The sequence below is a fragment of the Oncorhynchus tshawytscha genome, linkage group LG18, assembly GCF_018296145.1.
Source record: "Oncorhynchus tshawytscha isolate Ot180627B linkage group LG18, Otsh_v2.0, whole genome shotgun sequence".
Classification (NCBI taxonomy): domain Eukaryota; kingdom Metazoa; phylum Chordata; class Actinopteri; order Salmoniformes; family Salmonidae; genus Oncorhynchus; species Oncorhynchus tshawytscha.
Genome location: NC_056446.1, coordinates 36,465,938 through 36,483,917, shown reverse-complemented (window position 1 = coordinate 36,483,917; position 17,980 = coordinate 36,465,938). Strand labels below are relative to the sequence as shown.

The window sequence follows — 17,980 nt, the reverse complement described above, 5'->3', positions numbered from 1 at the left end:
TGTACAAACAATAGTACGGAAGTATAAACACCATGGGACCACGCAGCCGTCATACCGCACAGGAAGGAGACGAGTTCTGTCTCCTAGAGATGAATGTACTTTGGTGCGAAAAGTGCAAATTAATCCCAGAACAACAGAAAAGGACCTTGTGAAGATGCTGGAGGAAACAGGTACAAATGTATCAATATCCACAGTAAAGCGTGTCCTAAATCTTCATTACCTGAAAGGCTGCTCAGCAAGGACGGAGCCACTACTCCAAAACCGCCATAAAAAAGCCAGACTACGGTTTGCAACTGCACATGGGGACAAAGATCACTCTTTTTGGAGAAATGTCCTCTCGTCTGATGAAACAAAAATAGAACTGTTTGGCCATAATGACCATCGTTATGTTTGGAGGAAAAAGGGGGAGGCTTGCAAGCCTGAGAACACCATCCCAACCGTGAAGCACGGGGGTGGCAGCATCATGTTGTGTGGGTGCTTTGCTGCAGGAGGGACTGGTGCCCTTCACAAAATAGATGGCATCAAGAGAAAGGAAAATTACGTGGATATATTGAAGCAACATCAAGACATCGGTCTGTTAGTTAAAGCTTGGTCGCAAATGGGTCTTCCAAATGGACAATGACCGCAAGCATACTTCCAAAGTTGTGGCAAAATGGCTTAACGTCAACAAAGTCAAGGTATTGGAGTGGCCATCACAAAGTCCTGACCTCAATCCTATAGAACATTGGACAGATGTTGTGGACAGAACTGAAAAAGTGTATGCAAGCAAGGAGGACTACAAACCTGACTCAGATACAACAGCTCTGTCAGGAAGAATGGGCCGAAATTCACCCAACTTATTGTGGGAAGCTTGTGGAAGGCTACCCAAAATATTTGACACAAGTTAAACAATTTAAAAGCAATGCCACCAAATACTAATTGAGTCTATGTAAACTTCTGACCCACTGGGAATGTGAAAAGAATGTGAATAAAAGCTCAAATAATTCTCTATTATTCTGACATTTCACATTCTTAAAACAAAGTGGTGATCCTAACTGACCTAAGACAGGGAATTTTTACTAGGTTTAAATGTCAGGAATTGTGAAAAACTGAGTTTAAATGTAGTTGGCTCAGGTGTATGTAAACTTCCCACTTCAACTGTATGTACTTCACAACTTCGTCCCGTTTCAAGAGCTCCTTGGTCTTCATGATGCCCCTTGCTTTGTGGCGTTGGAGACTCTGGGGCTTTTCAGAACAGGTGTATATTGAGATCATGTGACACTTAAATAAAGTCCACCTGTGTTCAATCTAACTAATTATGTGACTTTTGAAGGAAATTGGTTGCACCAGATCTTATTTAGGGGCTTCATAGCAAAGGGGGTGAATAAATATGCACACACCACTTCTCCATTTTAAAATTTTTTTAAACAATTTTTTTCATTTTACTTCACCCATTAGGACTATTTTGTGTATGTCCATTACATTAAATCCAAATAAAAATGTTTAAATTAGGTTGTAATGCAACAAAATAGGAAAAACGACAAGGGGGATGAGTACTTTTGAAGGCACTGTATCTACCTCCATTACCTCGTACCTCTGCACATTGACTCAGTACTGGTACCATATGCATTTATTCATTGTGTTATTAAATCTTTAAAATCTTTTTCTCTAAATTGTTGAGAAGGGTCTGAAAGTAAGCATTTCACTGTTAGTCTACACCTGTGGTTTTACAAAGCATGTGACAAATAAAATTGGATAGCACTGTTGAATCACATTGGTTATGTTTATTAGCACAAACCTAAAAAAAAAAAATACGAGACACATTCAATCCACTAGTTGAAGTGTATTCAGTGTTAACAGAGTAGGGTTACACTATCCCAGCCGTAACAGAGTTTGTGTAATTATTATCAAGATACAATAGACTAGATCACTTAAGATCGGAATTCAAACTCAAATCACAGGAATGCTGCTAGATCAAAGATAATTTAACAAAACAAGTCATAATAACATTGCTTAATACAACTAGGGGGCTTTACTTTAAAAACACTTTACAGGCGAGACTCTGTTCCATGTAAAGTTTAAGGGATGGTGTAAAGAAAATAGAAAAAAAGGTCATCATCAACATAGATGTGAAGAACAATCCCTGCTAGTTCCTTGGGGTTTCAGCCAAACAACAGACGAGACAAACGGATGTCTGTACTGTCCCAGCCAAGGCCCTGACCCAACCCCCCCCCCCTCAAAAAAAAACCCTGGGTCGTATTCAGTGGGCACAAAAGCAGAACACTGTGTCAAAGTTTAAAACAAAGGAAAATTAACTAAAACACGCTAAAATGGCAACTCCTACTTTTCAAATGTTTTTGGAGATTTTGTGCCAAATGAACGCTACCCCACTATCAGACTCGTCGTCTCAGGTGGAAACTTGTTTCAAAAACAGTCGCAGCCATTTTTGTGCCGACTGAACACTACCCTCCCATCCCACCAGACTGGGTCTCTTGCTCCGTCCTCTCACTCCTTCCTGCGTTTCTTGTCGTGGTCGTAGTCCTTGGAGCCTCTACTGGTGGAGGGTCTCTTGGAGCCGCCGTGTTGCTTGGCCTCCTCTAAAAACTTATCCAGACCAAACGGATCCTCCTCAAACTGGACAGGGCCGTCACGACGAGGACCGTGGTCCGTACCAGAGAACTCACGGTCCGGAACAAACCTGGAAGGGGAGGAATCAGTTGCATTAGCGCTGGGCAAAAAATTTGCTCTCGTCGAGAAGGATTATAAGTTCCTTTAGTTGCCTACAACCCTGGGGTGTAGACGGGAGGGGACAGAGGTAAGGGAAGTTGAATCATTTGGAAATAGATAGTGTTCACTCAAAAACATTCCTCAAACATGGTTGGTTGTTGAATTCTGGTGAGTACAGAGGACAGACTTGGTATGACCCATATGAAGTGCAGTGCTGAGTAAATAAACGCATCTAACAATTCATCCTTTGAAGTGTTTTCCATTTGACTTTCAAAGGTCTAATGTCTCCATATTTCACACATAATAAGGGCAGGTTGAATTTACCACTGATAGGTTGATAAACCCTATGGAACAGTCTATAGCTCGTATCACATTCCACCATCAGTCCCTGTTAAAGTGACCTGTTATCTGTAGCCCAGTAAAGAAACCAATCACATAAAGCAGCCAGTGTAACTAAGGTAGACTGTCTGAGGAGACACTGTGGACATCAGGGTAGGGATTCTGCAGATGAAGTACAGACATTCTGCTCTGGTATACACACTTTACTGTCGACCTCTGGTAAGAACTGCACATTCCACTTAGGGAAAGATCACGATAGTACCTACAGACTGGAGCGTTCTGGCAGTGTGTTTATCTATCAGCAGTGGACTGTGTCTCTCCATAAGCAGCACCTTCCCCGACACGTTTTGCTCTTCATTGTAACCAGAGGGCTGATAGAAATACTATGCAGCCAGTCTCTCTCGGCTTGGAGTTGAGAAGAGACCGACTCTCTCGGCTTGGAGTTGAGAAGAGACCGACTCTCTCGGCTTGGAGTTGAGAAGAGACCGGCTCTCTCGGCTTGGAGTTGAGAAGAGACTGACTACATCACTTATTTTTATAAGAAACATTAATGTGTTGGAAATTCCAAATGGTTTGCATTAGTCAACAGCGCTGACACACACACACAGCCCACCAAACATGCCACCACCAGTCCCAGAACAAATTCAAGGAAACATACAGTGTTACACAGAGCCATGAGTCAGTCTTATGTAGCGCAAATTAACAGCAAACCTGGTTTCAAAAAAACAAATAAAGCAACACCCCACGGCACAATTCCTCTCCCCCATGTGACCTACTTGTTGTGTCTGTACCGGCGCGCGCACTACCCGTTGTGTGTCTGTACCGGCGCGCGCACTACCCGTTGTGTGTCTGTACCGGCGCGCGCTACCCGTTGTGTGTCTGTACCGGCGCGCGCTACCCGTTGTGTGTCTGTACCGGCGCGCGCTACCCGTTGTGTGTCTGTACCGGCGCGCGCTACCCGTTGTGTGCCTGCACCGGCGCGCGCACTACCCGTTGTGTGTCTGTACCGGCGCGCGCACTACCCGTTGTGTGTCTGCACCGGCGCGCACTACCCGTTGTGTGTCTGCACCGGCGCGCGCTACCCGTTGTGTGTCTGTACCGGCGCGCGCTACCCGTTGTGTGTCTGTACCGGCGCGCGCTACCCGTTGTGTGTCTGTACCGGCGCGCACTACCGTTGTGTGTCTGCACCGGCGCGCACTACCCGTTGTGTGTCTGCACCGGCGCGCACTACCCGTTGTGTGTCTGCACCGGCGCGCACTACCCGTTGTGTGTCTGCACCGGCGCGCACTACCCGTTGTGTGTCTGCACCGCGCGCGCACTACCCGTTGTGTGTCTGCACCGGCGCGCACTACTCGTTGTGTCTGTACCGGCGCGTACTACTCGTTGTGTGTCTGTACCGACGCGTACTACTCGTTGTGTGTCTGTACCGACGTGTACTACTCGTTGTGTCTGTACCGACGTGTACTACTCGTGTGTGTCTGTACCGACGTGTACTACTCGTTGTGTGTCTGTACCGACGTGTACTACTCGTTGTGTCTGTACCGACGTGTACTACTCGTTGTGTCTGTACCGACGTGTACTACTCGTTGTGTCTGTACCGACGTGTACTACTCGTTGTGTCTGTACCGACGTGTACTACTCGTGTGTGTCTGTACCGACGTGTACTACTCGTTGTGTGTCTGTACCGACGTGTACTACTCGTTGTGTGTCTGTACCGACGTGTACTACTCGTTGTGTCTGTACCGACGTGTACTACTCGTTGTGTCTGTACCGACGTGTACTACTCGTTGTGTCTGTACCGACGTGTACTACTCGTTGTGTCTGTACCGACGTGTACTACTCGTTGTGTCTGTACCGACGTGTACTACTCGTTGTGTCTGTACCGACGTGTACTACTCGTTGTGTCTGTACCGACGTGTACTACTCGTTGTGTGTCTGTACCGGCGTGTACTACCCGTTGTGTGTCTGTACCGGCGCGTACTACCCGTTGTGTGTCTGTACCGACGTGTACTACTCGTTGTGTCTGTACCGACGTGTACTACTCGTTGTGTCTGTACCGACGTGTACTACTCGTTGTGTCTGTACCGACGTGTACGTGGAACTGAAAGATGCACAAACACACTACATGTTCATGTTTTTAATTGTATGTAATAATGTCTGTTAGGTTATGGTGTTGGACTCCAGTAACACTAGCTGTCACCAATGTGTCGGCTAATGTGGATCCTAATAACACCTAAATGTTAAACTTATCGTTACCTCATCAATTCAGGTCATTTACCGCGATATGGATTTTTGTCCATATCACCCAGCTAGATGCCCCAGTCATTTCAAGACATGTCCTTGTACATATATGTGTATGTATATATGGCGGCAGGGTAGCCTAGTGGTTCGAGCGTTGGACCAGTAACCGAAAGGTTGCAAGTTCAAGTCCCTGAGCTGACAAGGTACAAATCTGTCGTTCTGCCCCTGAACAAGCAGTTAACCCACTGTTCCTAGGCCGTCATTATTGAAAATAAGAATTTGTCCTTAACTGACTTGCCTAGTTAAATAAATAAAAATATATCTAACAGTATATCATAAATACAGAAGGGTAACATAACAGATGGCCTTGCGTACTTGCTGCTCTGCATGAGTGTGTCCAGGTCGTCCCCATACATGTCCTTGTCAGAGCTCTTGGTGGGCCTGTAGATGTTCTGGGCCATATCGCTGCCTCTCCTGAACGGCTGGTCGTACACGTTGTACATCTCATCCTCCCCACCTGCAAAACCACTGTCCATACCCTGGGGGGGGGGTCATAAAAAAGTATGTAAGATTTTCTGTGCAAAGTGTCCAAACTAAATTAGTTTGCCCGGCTGTAAGAAAAGAAAAACCAGTGAAAACATTTCAGTTCTGCTTGGATCCATATTTTAAGTGGTTGAAATACTAATACTGATAAAGATCAACTTTTACAGACGGTCCCTAACTGCACCTTCACTTTTTCTCAAGAATGCTGAAAGAAGTAAATCATATTTCTCCATCCTGTTCCCCAGTCAAAATGTAGCCCACATTTGTTGTATCATTTTACTGCATGAAATGCTTAATTCAGCAGGAGTTGATGTTGAGGCTATGTGAGAGTTTACAGAGCTACAGTCAGTGTCCAGATTTCACTTTCCATTTAACCCATCTGAACAGTAGGCTACAGTTCTCTTGATGTGTCGTAGGCCTGTTTGAAGTGCCCATCTGGTGACTGTCTAATTTGTATAGCGCCTCACAATCCTCACACACAACAGTTATAACCTAGCCATAACATTAACATAACATAGTTATAACATTAACATAACATAGTTATAACCTAGCCAGCACTGCCATCATCCTGTTTTTACCACTTCACCTAATGTTTCCCAAACATTACTTTTCTGCACCTCTCTTCTCTTTATTTTCAACTCTCCATTTCACAGTTTCCTCTTATTGAATAAAACTCAAATATTCCCCCCCCCTGTGGTTCGACTAAAGCTTTCTCTGCCCGTCCCCAAAAGCATTTGTGCGTATTTGGCACAAGTCCCATTAGGCCCTAAAGCCTAGGATTACACACTAACGCCAGACAGACTAAAATAATGAAAGACAAACCTCAATGTAGCCTATAGATATAAATTGCACAAGAATTATAGATGAATGAATTGGTTACGGTATTGTTTTGTCTTCATTCTACCTTCCTTCCTTCAGCCATACAATATTTCATGAACCTAACCCCACCCGCCTGTGGATATAACCGTGGGGACGGCAGGTTATGGGTCAACCTGCGCATCACTAGTGTGTGTGTGTGCGCTCCATCTCACCTTGCTCTGGTTAAACAGTCTCTGGTCGTACTGAGCCTCGTTGGAGGCTCTAGGGTTGGGCTGGCCCAGAGCGATCAGCTCACTGACATCTCTGTCCTGGTCTCTCTGCAGCTTCGACCTGACGATGGAAACACACCAGACAGACAGTTGAGGAAGAAGGAGACAGACAACAGGAGACATTAATTTAAAAGTACTACAATGGAAGGTAGCCTGCGAGCTAAAACCTAGCGCACCCAACCTCTGTAGCTCTGTGTGGAATTAGTCTCTGCTCCAAACCACACACACTATAACACCAGGGCACATTACGGTCCCATAACTTCATCATCCCCAATCTCTACAAATCTGCAGATAATCACGTCCAGCAGAAGCGCCGGCAAGGTTAAGTAGTCGCGGTTGGTGTCTCCCCCCCCCGTTGTCTCCCTGCAGTCGTAGCAGACAGACAAGGGGTCAGGGCTGGGTGCTGCTGTGGTGAGCTGCATTCATTCAACGTTTCTTACACAGCATGAATGACTCCGTTGTGTGTAAAGTCAGTGTGTCGGGTGTGTGACTGGAGCAATGGTGTGTGTATGTTTGTGTGTTGCGTTGTTAAAAATGATTGTACCTCTTATCAGGGGCGGCTCTGGAGATGTTCCTGTCGTGCTGTCTCTCTTTCCTCCTGTCATGACGGATCTCGTCACGCTCTCTGGCCTCACCGTCCTCTCCACCTGCCACAGGAGAAACGGAGGGAGAAATACAGATGGAGAAGAAACAGGGAATGAGAGAGTGGGAGAAGAAACAGGGAATGAGAGAGTGGGAGAAGAAACAGGGAATGAGAGAGTGGGAGAAGAAACAGGGAATGAGAGAGTGGGAGAAGAAACAGGGAATGAGAGTGTGGGAGAAGAAACAGGGAATGAGAGAGTGGGAGAAGAAACAGGGAATGAGAGAGTGGGAGAAGAAACAGGGAATGAGAGAGTGGGAGAAGAAACAGGGAATGAGAGAGTGGGAGAAGAAACAGGGAATGAGAGAGTGGGAGAAGAAACAGGGAATGAGAGAGTGGGAGAAGAAACAGGGAATGAGAGAGTGGGAGAAGAAACAGGGAATGAGAGTGGGAGAAGAAACAGGGAATGAGAGTGGGAGAAGAAACAGGGAATGAGAGTGGGAGAAGAAACAGGGAATGAGAGTGGGAGAAGAAACAGGGAATGAGAGTGGGAGAAGAAACAGGGAATGAGAGTGGGAGAAGAAACAGGGAATGAGAGTGGGAGAAGAAACAGGGAATGAGAGTGGGAGAAGAAACAGGGAATGAGAGTGGGAGAAGAAACAGGGAATGAGAGTGTGGGACAGTGCAAGGGGAGAGAGGGAGAAGAAACAGGGAATGAGAGTGTGGGACAGTGCAGGGGGAGAGAGGGAGAAGAAACAGGGGGAAGAGTAGGAGAAGAAACAGGGAATGAGAGAGTAGGAGAAGAAACAGGGAATGAGAGAGGGAGAAGAAACAGGGAATGCAGAGTGGGAGAAGAAACAGGGAAAACAGGGAATGAGAGAGGGAGAAGAAACAGGGAATGAGAGTGTGGGACAGTGCAGGGGGAGAGTGGGAGAAGAAACAGGGAATGAGAGAGTGGGAGAAGAAACAGGGAATGAGAGAGTGGGACAGTGCAGAGGGAGAAGAAACAGGGAATGAGAGAGTGGGACAGTGCAGAGGGAGAAGAAACAGGGAATGAGAGAGTGGGACAGTGCAGGGGGAGAGAGGGAGCAAGGGGGTTACCAGGAGGCTCACTCACAAACGACAGCGGAGTCTAGTCCTCCCTCTACATGCACAGAGCTACTTGGTCAAGACTCAGTGTTTCTAAATGCTGCATTTGGTTAAACACCGTCAGTATATTTCATTTCAAATGTACTTATTAGAGATTTGTGATCATGATAACCAAAACGTTGATACTTTGCAACTCTTCACATTGGCAGTCTTGTACAGGAAAACACAACATCATAAACAGATGATCTGATCCTAGATCTGTGGTTAGGGTAGAATTAAAGCAGGAACAGGGTGGTGAACTGACCTTTGTCCCCTCCGTGACCTTTGATCCCTGCCCTGCGGTCTCGGGCCATCTGAGCCAGCTCTCTGAGCTTCTCCTCCTTCTTCTCCTTCTCTTTCTGGGCCATCTTCTTCTCCACCTGGGCTCTCATTTCCACAGCCTCTCTGGCCTAAACACAACAACAAAGAGAGAACACAGAATAGGATTTTCATGGCGACAGAATCACTCGGAAATCCATATCACACAGAACTGTAGTTGGATTTGAAATGGACAAAAAGAGAAGACCATTCACAACCAAACCATTATTTCAGAGAGGCTCTGAGAAGTTGCTACGGCACAGGACGAACAACAGGATCCAAACCCACAGACTGTTTACCTTTCTGTCAGCAATGTCGAGCGCCTCGGCCATAGGACGAACAACAGGATCCAAACCCACAGACTGTTTACCTTTCTGTCAGCAATGTAGAGCGCGGCCACAGGACGAACAACAGGATCCAAACCCACAGACTGTTTACCTTTCTGTCAGCAATGTCGAGCGCCTCGGCCACAGGACGAACAACAGGATCCAAACCCACAGACTGTTTACCTTTCTGTCAGCAATGTAGAGCGCCTCGGCCACAGGAGAACAACAGGATCCAAACCCACAGACTGTTTACCTTTCTGTCAGCAATGTCGAGCGCCTCGGCCACAGGACGAACAACAGGATCCAAACCCACAGACTGTTTACCTTTCTGTCAGCAATGTAGAGCGCCTCGGCCACAGGACGAACAACAGGATCCAAACCCACAGACTGTTTACCTTTCTGTCAGCAATGTAGAGCGCCTCGGCCACAGGACGAACAACAGGATCCAAACCCACAGACTGTTTACCTTTCTGTCAGCAATGTAGAGCGCCTCGGCCAGTTTGGCAAAGTTCTCGTTGATGTGAACCGTCTGCAGTCCTCTACCATCCGCAGCCAGACGCTTGTCCAGTGGGATGGTGTAACCCTAGGGAGACCAATCACAGAACACAGGAGATGGGCTTCCAACGTTATCGCTCTGGGCCACAAACAAAGATAAATGTCTCATGAATTCACCAGTGCCTCCAGAGGGAGGGAGCAGAGAGTCAGTACCTTTGCGTTCTTCCAGTTTGAAATACAAGGGGGAATCTTCCACTCCTGTTGCTCCTTGACAGTCATCTGAAAGGACAGAGAGAAAACACGTCACGTCTTTGTCCAACATTTACACAGCTAGAGGGAGAAGGTTCCAGATGAACCCATTGACACAGCTAGAGGGAGAAGGTTCCAGATGAACCCATTTACACAGCTAGAGGGAGAAGGTTCCAGATGAACCCATTTACACAGCTAGAGGGAGAAGGTTCCAGATGAACCCATTTACACAGCTAGAGGGAGAAGTTTCCAGATGAACCCATTTACACAGCTAGAGGGAGAAGTTTCCAGATGAACCCATTTACACAGCTAGAGGGAGAAGGTTCCAGATGAACCCATTTACACAGCTAGAGGGAGAAGGTTCCAGATGAACCCATTTACACAGCTAGAGGGAGAAGGTTCCAGATGAACCCATTTACACAGCTAGAGGGAGAAGGTTCCAGATGAACCCATTTACACAGCTAGAGGGAGAAGTTTCCAGATGAACCCATTTACACAGCTAGAGGGAGAAGTTTCCAGATGAACCCATTTACACAGCTAGAGGGAGAAGGTTCCAGATGAACCCATTTACACAGCTAGAGGGAGAAGGTTCCAGATGAACCCATTTACACAGCTAGAGGGAGAAGGTTCCAGATGAACCCATTTACACAGCTAGAGGGAGAAGGTTCCAGATGAACCCATTTACACAGCTAGAGAGAGAAAGTCACAGTGATGTATTCAACTGACCCGATGCTTTTAAAACAGAATTAAAGTGCTCAAAACAGAACGGTACTAACTTTGCCCGAACCTTGAGATGCATGTATCTGTCTGAACCCCTATGGTCTGAACGAGGGACAATATTTTCATTAATTTTTAAACAAACATTTCAACTGCCCCTTTTCTCTCTCATTCAACTTCTTTTTATTATCTTCATAAAATAACGTGAATTCACAATTCAGATATGGTCCATCGTACAACCGCTAGGCGGTACTCAGTTCAATGTACCGAAGTCATGGTTACCAACCAGCTAGACAGCACCCACCTTACCACTGTCCCCCCACCCACTCAGTAACGATGGTATTACTGCTGTCCACCACCCACTCAGTAACGATGGTATTACTGCTGTCCACCACCCACTCAATCTGTTGTTAACGCCATGTATGTTGGTTGAGAGTTAGCGCTTTGTACTTGCAGAGCAGTCATGGTTTTTCAACATGGCATCTTGTGGTCTGGCTCTAAGTATACCATCAGGGTATTGAAGCCTACATCCTCAACCACTGACAATGCCTGCATATCAACTGCAGTCATTTCTGTAATCAGTGCTGTGATTCTCACGCCGTCCCTCATCGCCCTGCTGCCAACAACGGGTTGGGTCACTCTGCCTCCCTCCCAGCACCTGTTCTGCCAGCAACGGGTTGGGTCTCTCTGCCTCCCTCCCAGCACCTGTTCTGCCAGCAACGGGTTGGGTCTCTCTGCCTCCCTCCCAGCACCTGTTCTGCCAGCAACGGGTTGGGTCTCTCTGCCTCCCTCCCAGCACCTGTTCTGCCAGCAACGGGTTGGGTCTCTCTCTGCCTCCCCTTCAGTACCTGTTCTGCCAGCAACGGGTTGGGTCTCACTCTGCCTCCCTCCCAGCACCTGTTCTGCCAGCAACGGGTTGGGTCTCTCTGCCTCCCTCCCAGCACCTGTTCTGCCAGCAACGGGTTGGGTCTCACTCTGCCTCCCTCCCAGCACCTGTTCTGCCAGCAACGGGTTGAGTCTCACTCTGCCTCCCTCCCAGCACCTGTTCTGCCAACAACGGGTTGAGTCTCACTCTGCCTCCTCCCAGCACCTGTTCTGCCAACAACAGGTTGGGTCTCACTCTGCCTCCCTCCCAGCACCTGTTCTGCCAACAACGGGTTGGGTCTCACTCTGCCTCCCTCCCAGCACCTGTTCTGCCAACAACGGGTTGGGTCTCACTCTGCCTCCCTCCCAGCACCTGTTCTGCCAACAACGGGTTGAGTCTCACTCTGCCTCCCTCCCAGCACCTGTCCTGCCACTGTAGCTCAATTCCACTTGGCAAAGTTTGCATCTGATCACCTTAAAGTATTGCCAGAGGAGGTCTTCGCTTCTTTGTCTCACCATCTGCCATTTCTACACCTGTTAACGACGATGACATGTGGGGCGCTTTAGAGCCGTGGCAAATCATTTGAAAGATGCATATTGCCTACCTGTAGTATTTTCGCGTTATATATTTGTTCCATTTAAATGTTGTCCTGGTCATTATAAAGGCACCTGTTGGTGACAGTTTGGTGATAACTGCACTAGGATTTTAATCTAAATAAATAGGTTTTCAGTTAGGGATTATTTTCCAAAACGTTAACGATTCCAAATTCATTCTAACGTCACACCCCTTGTCTGAACCCCAACAGTACCTTTCTGCTGGGAGAGTGCATGACTGGTGCAGGAGGGGAGGGAGGACCACGAGGAATCTTCTTGTTGATCCTGAAACAATCAAACATGTCATTTTAGTTAACACAATAAGGGGGTGGGCATCTAGTCTGCATCCGCTTTGTTTAAGGATATGCATGACTCGAGTTACCCCAGCAAGATAACACTGACAAGCATTTTTTTTTTTAACCTTTATTTAACCAGGCAAGTCAGTTAAGAACAAATTCTTATTTTCAATGACGGCCTAGGAACAGTGGGTTAACTGCCTGTTCAGGGGCAGAACGATAGATTTGTACCATGTCAGCTCGGGGATTTGAACTTGCAACCTTCCGGTTACTAGTCCAACGCTCTAACCACTAGGCTACCCTGCCGCATGCCAGTTAACGAGTTTAGCAAGGATTTAGTTAGTGACCATGATGTAAATGTACTTACTTGAAGCGTGGGGGCTCCATGGGGTCCTTCTGCATCTCCACCATACGGATGACCCTCTGTTTGGCCCCGGAGTTGAAGGCCACACCCTGCTGGGAAGGAGTGTACCTGTTGGAATAACACACAAGGTATCAGCATCTACAGGCCCCTTTCAATAAACCACACAAACACTTTGAATAAATGATAGGTTTCACGGGGACTGTCCTGTACACATGTAGGCCTAGGCTACATGTTGCATGGAAGTACGCAAATGTTCAGACCACAATGATGATTTCTAAATTGCTTCTGAAAAATGTTGTATTATACTCTTCTGTAGGGCAGAAATACATACACATTTTTACATCATTGTATCATATAATCAAATCAAATTGTATTTGTCACATACACATGGTTAGCAGATGTTAATGCGAGTGTAGCGTAATGATATACACTTAGTGGCCAGTTTATTACACCCCCCCCCAAATCACAAAAATGGTTAGCTCTACATCCATTATCTTAGACACGGCCGGCATCCTGGGCTTTTCATTTTCATTAACGACAGTGTGCAGGGTTTACAGAGAACAGTGCAACAAACCAGAAAAACAACATCCAGTCAGCAGCTTGTTAGCTTGCCTGTGGCTCAAAAACAGCTTGTTGATGAGAGGTCGAAGGAGAATGGCCACAAACAGACAAACAACGGCGCAATACAACAGTAGAGCGCAGAACTGCATTTCGGAAAGCACAACTCATCGGTACTTGTAACAGATGGACTATTGCAGCAGACGCCCACACCGGGTTCCACTCCGATCAGTTAAAAACAAGAAGAAGAGGCTCCAGTGGGCACGTGATCACCAACACTGGACAACTGAGGAGTGGAAAAACATTGCCTGGTCTGACGAAGCCCGTTCCTGTTGCGGCATGCGGATGGCAGCCAGGATTTGAAATAAGCAGCACGAGTCCATGGCCCCATCCTGCTTGGTGTCAACGGCACATGCTGGTGTTTCTTATTTATTTTAATTTTGACCTTTATTTAACTAGGCATGTCAGTTAAGAACAGAACGGCAGATTATTACCTTGTCAGCTCGGGAATTCGATCTTACAAGCCCAACGCTCTAACCACTAGGTTACCTGCCGCCACATGGTGTGGCGGTGTAATGGCGTGGGGAATGTTTTCCATGTTAGGTCCCTTGATCCCAATAGAGCAACGTTTGAACGCCACTCCTTGTAGAATCCATTGCCTGGAGAATTCAGGTTGTTCTGGAGGCAATACTAGATGTGCATACCTAATAAAATGGTCACTAATAGTGCATCAGAGAATAACCATACCTGATGTACTGTGCAGGGGCCTGTTTGTCTGCTGCCCTCACAGGCATGGCTGCAGCGATCTTCTGTGAGACCTGCTTCATCAGAGCATCGCGGGTCTTCTCTGTCAGCTCTTTGACAGCCTCCTCGTCTGGCTTCTGCAGCTCAGGAGCATCATCGTTCAGCACTTCCTTAGGAAGCAGGTCTGTGTACTTACTGAAGATCACCTGCACAGGGAAAACAGAGGAGACAGCTGAACATACATGAACTGAACTCTACACTGGTTCTCTATGGGGGCATTTATTCAAATGTTTTTTTTATTTCATCTTTATTTAAGCAGGTAGGCCAGTTGAAAACAAGTTGTCATTTACAACTGCGACCTGGTCAAGATAAACGCATAGTAGCGTGACAAAAACAAACTAATTTTAACACATGATCTGGGCAAGACACAGCTTTATTTACTTGGTAACTATAGGACAACAACGATGGAGGCTCACAGCATAAATCCAAATAAAATGGACCTTACATTCTCAGATGAGTCTGCGACATAAAGTATTGTACGTCCAACTGCATTGTAAATCTAGCTAGACCAAGCAGACAAGCTGGATATTTAATAATATTCTTACCTTGTCCTTGCCCTGTCCCTGTCTGGCGATGGCATCGTATTTGATCTTGCCCTCAGCATCCACCTGAACTGCCAGGGCATTGGATGTCTTTTTCTTCCTGCCCATCTCCAGAGGGAACTGGGCCACGTGGATCTCAGGGAAGGCACCGCCATCTCCAAAGTCCTACAACACAAAACAAGGCATAGTCAAACAAACAGAGACTAAGGGGAAGAGACTGTGTGGAGATATACCTCCATCTCCAAAGTCCTACAACGCAGGGGAGCCAAACACAAACCGAGGAAAAGTCTCACATGACCTCTTTTTTTCTGGACCGAGTACTATCTAACACAGCACCAACAATAGCAAACTCTTGTAAGGCTTTGACCGTCCCTTCCACTTTACATAGAGTCCCTTTTAAGACGACTCATAGCTAACACAGAATCGCAGCCTCATTGAATTCATTAAACTAGGTATGGCGTAAATATCAGTACCTCCAGAGAGCGTGGCACCCAGCTCTTCCTGTAGCCGTAGGGAGGGGGTTCTCTGCGGGAGGAGACCAGGGCGGTGGAGTGGGACCTCTGTGCCCGGGCTCTCTCCTCTGACTCCAACTGGTCCTGAGACAGCTGGGTCGGCGCAGGTAGAAAGCTGCAGGCAGACAAACAAAGTTGTCAATCTTCTTTCGCTATTAAATTGTATGTACGCAATTCAGGTATCTCGACTGTAAACAAGGCTAGCTAGCTATCTAACGTTCGCGTTACGATGCATGTACTAGTTTGAAAGTTCAGACACAACACATGGTTGCGTTCGCAACTAGTAACGCCAATGTACATTTTCTAATAAACCTGGCCCCGATAAACCAGATACCTAGCTAGCTAATCCCCAAGACAAGAAACCACCAGAGAGCAGTTAGCTTGCTAGCTAGCTAGCCAACTAGGCCAGGAGTTAGCCTAGCTAACTATATGCTAACGACCAAAACATCGATTTCATAAAAAGAATATGGGGGTAAGACGTAAGCAACTTTACATAATGTCTTAACATGCCATTTTATTATTTAAAGGTGTTGTACATTCAGTAAAATATAAATAAGGCCTTGCCACACGACTCACCTCGTAAGCGACATTTTTTTCTCTCCCCTTGCTCGCACAGACTGACGTCATACGTAGGTAACGCCACAATGTTCAGGATCTCGCGATATTAGATTGCAGCTACATGTGACTTCTTCTCTAGCATGTGAGGTGATCGGTCCAGAATCTTCCCGCATATTTCACTTTATTACGGTATATATAAAAATAAAAAAATACGTAGAAAAAAGAATGGCGAGTAAAAGACTATGAAAAAAAATGGACATTCTTACATGTTAGTCATTTAGCAGACCCACTTATCTAGAGTGACAAAAAGCCAATTTATGCTTGATTTATTTTATTTATTTATTTTACCTTTATTTAACCAGGTAGGCAAGTAGAGAACAAGTTCTCATTTACAATTGCGACCTGGCCAAGATAAAGCAAAGCAATTCGACAGATACAACGACACAGAGTTACACATGGAGTAAAACAAACATACAGTCAATAATACAGTATAAACAAGTCTATATACAATGTGAGCAAATGAGGTGAGAAGGGAGGTAAAGGCAAAAAAGGCCATGGTGGCAAAGTAAATACAATATAGCAAGTAAAACACTGGAATGGTAGTTTTGCAATGGAAGAATGTGCAAAGTAGAAATAAAAATAATGGGGTGCAAAGGAGCAAAATAAATAAATAAAAATTAAATACAGTTGGGAAAGAGGTAGTTGTTTGGGCTAAATTATAGGTGGGCTATGTACAGGTGCAGTAATCTGTGAGCTGCTCTGACAGTTGGTGCTTAAAGCTAGTGAGGGAGATAAGTGTTTCCAGTTTCAGAGATTTTTGTAGTTCGTTCCAGTCATTGGCAGCAGAGAACTGGAAGGAGAGGCGGCCAAAGAAAGAATTGGTTTTGGGGGTGACTAGAGATATACCTGCTGGAGCGTGTGCTACAGGTGGGAGATGCTATGGTGACCAGCGAGCTGAGATAAGGGGGGACTTTACCTAGCAGGGTCTTGTAGATGACATGGAGCCAGTGGGTTTGGCGACGAGTATGAAGCGAGGGCCAGCCAACGAGAGCGTACAGGTCGCAATGGTGGGTAGTATATGGGGATTTGGTGACAAAACGGATTGCACTGTGATAGACTGCATCCAATTTGTTGAGTAGGGTATTGGAGGCTATTTTGTAAATGACATCGCCAAAGTCAAGGATTGGTAGGATGGTCAGTTTTACAAGGGTATGTTTGGCAGCATGAGTGAAGGATGCTTTGTTGCGAAATAGGAAGCCAATTCTAGATTTAACTTTGGATTGGAGATGTTTGATATGGGTCTGGAAGGAGAGTTTACAGTTTAACCAGACACCTAAGTATTTGTAGTTGTCCACGTATTCTAAGTCAGAGCCGTCCAGAGTAGTGATGTTGGACAGGCGGGTAGGTGCAGGTAGCGATCGGTTGAAGAGCATGCATTTAGTTTTACCTGTATTTAAGAGCAATTGGAGGCCACGGAAGGAGAGTTGTATGGCATTGAAGCTTGCCTGGAGGGTTGTTAACACAGTGTCCAAAGAAGGGCCGGAAGTATACAGAATGGTGTCGTCTGCGTAGAGATGGATCAGAGACTCACCAGCAGCAAGAGCGACCTCATTGATGTATACAGAGAAGAGAGTCGGTCCAAGAATTGAACCCTGTGGCACCCCCATAGAGACTGCCAGAGGTCCGGACAGCAGACCCTCCGATTTGACACACTGAACTCTATCAGAGAAGTAGTTGGTGAACCAGGCGAGGCAATCAGACGGTGTAGTAGGGTTGTGAATCAATTGCGGAGCCTCCGGAGTCTTGTGGTGGGTACTGCATCACGGTGCACTTCCCTAAGTTTGTAACCATCTGGAGGTCACCATATAGCTCCGTGTACCTCCTCATTGACCAACCACAATTAATTGACTGGTTGATTGTTTGGTCATTAAGCTGTTGGTCGACCTGGATTGTTTTAGTTGATTGTTTGGTCATTAAGCTGTTGGTCGACCTGGATTGTTTTAGTTGACTGGTTGATTGTTTGGTCATTAAGCAGTTGGTCGACCTGGATTGTTTTAGTTGACTGGTTGATTGTTTGGTCATTAAGCAGTTGGTCGACCTGGATTGTTTTAGTTGACTGGTTGATTGTTTGGTCATTAAGCAGTTGGTCGACCTGGAT

General features: G+C 46.2%; 1 protein-coding gene across 1 annotated transcript; it reads right to left on the bottom strand.

Annotated features, from left to right (window-relative positions):
- Nucleotides 1–1,743: 1,743 nt before the first annotated feature.
- Nucleotides 1,744–15,968, bottom strand: LOC112235782 (SNW domain-containing protein 1). The gene is made up of 13 exons (XM_042300992.1): nt 15,841–15,968; nt 15,226–15,379; nt 14,756–14,917; nt 14,154–14,356; nt 12,852–12,956; nt 12,404–12,473; nt 9,978–10,043; nt 9,736–9,852; nt 8,891–9,035; nt 7,462–7,564; nt 6,861–6,978; nt 5,662–5,825; nt 1,744–2,677 (listed from the first exon to the last, which is right to left on the bottom strand). Exons 1-13 carry the CDS (start codon nt 15,852–15,854, stop codon nt 2,485–2,487), a joined length of 1,614 nt encoding a protein of 537 aa, XP_042156926.1. The 5' UTR covers nt 15,855–15,968; the 3' UTR covers nt 1,744–2,484.
- Between the last annotated feature and the right edge of the window lie 2,012 nt (nt 15,969–17,980).

Coding starts and splice junctions, on each gene's coding strand:
- LOC112235782 (XM_042300992.1), bottom strand. Junction 9,853..9,977: donor CAAACTGGAAGAACGCAAAG/GTACTGACTCTC, acceptor TGGTCTCCCTAG/GGTTACACCATCCCACTGGA. Junction 5,826..6,860: donor GACTGTTTAACCAGAGCAAG/GTGAGATGGAGC, acceptor CCCCCCCCCCAG/GGTATGGACAGTGGTTTTGC.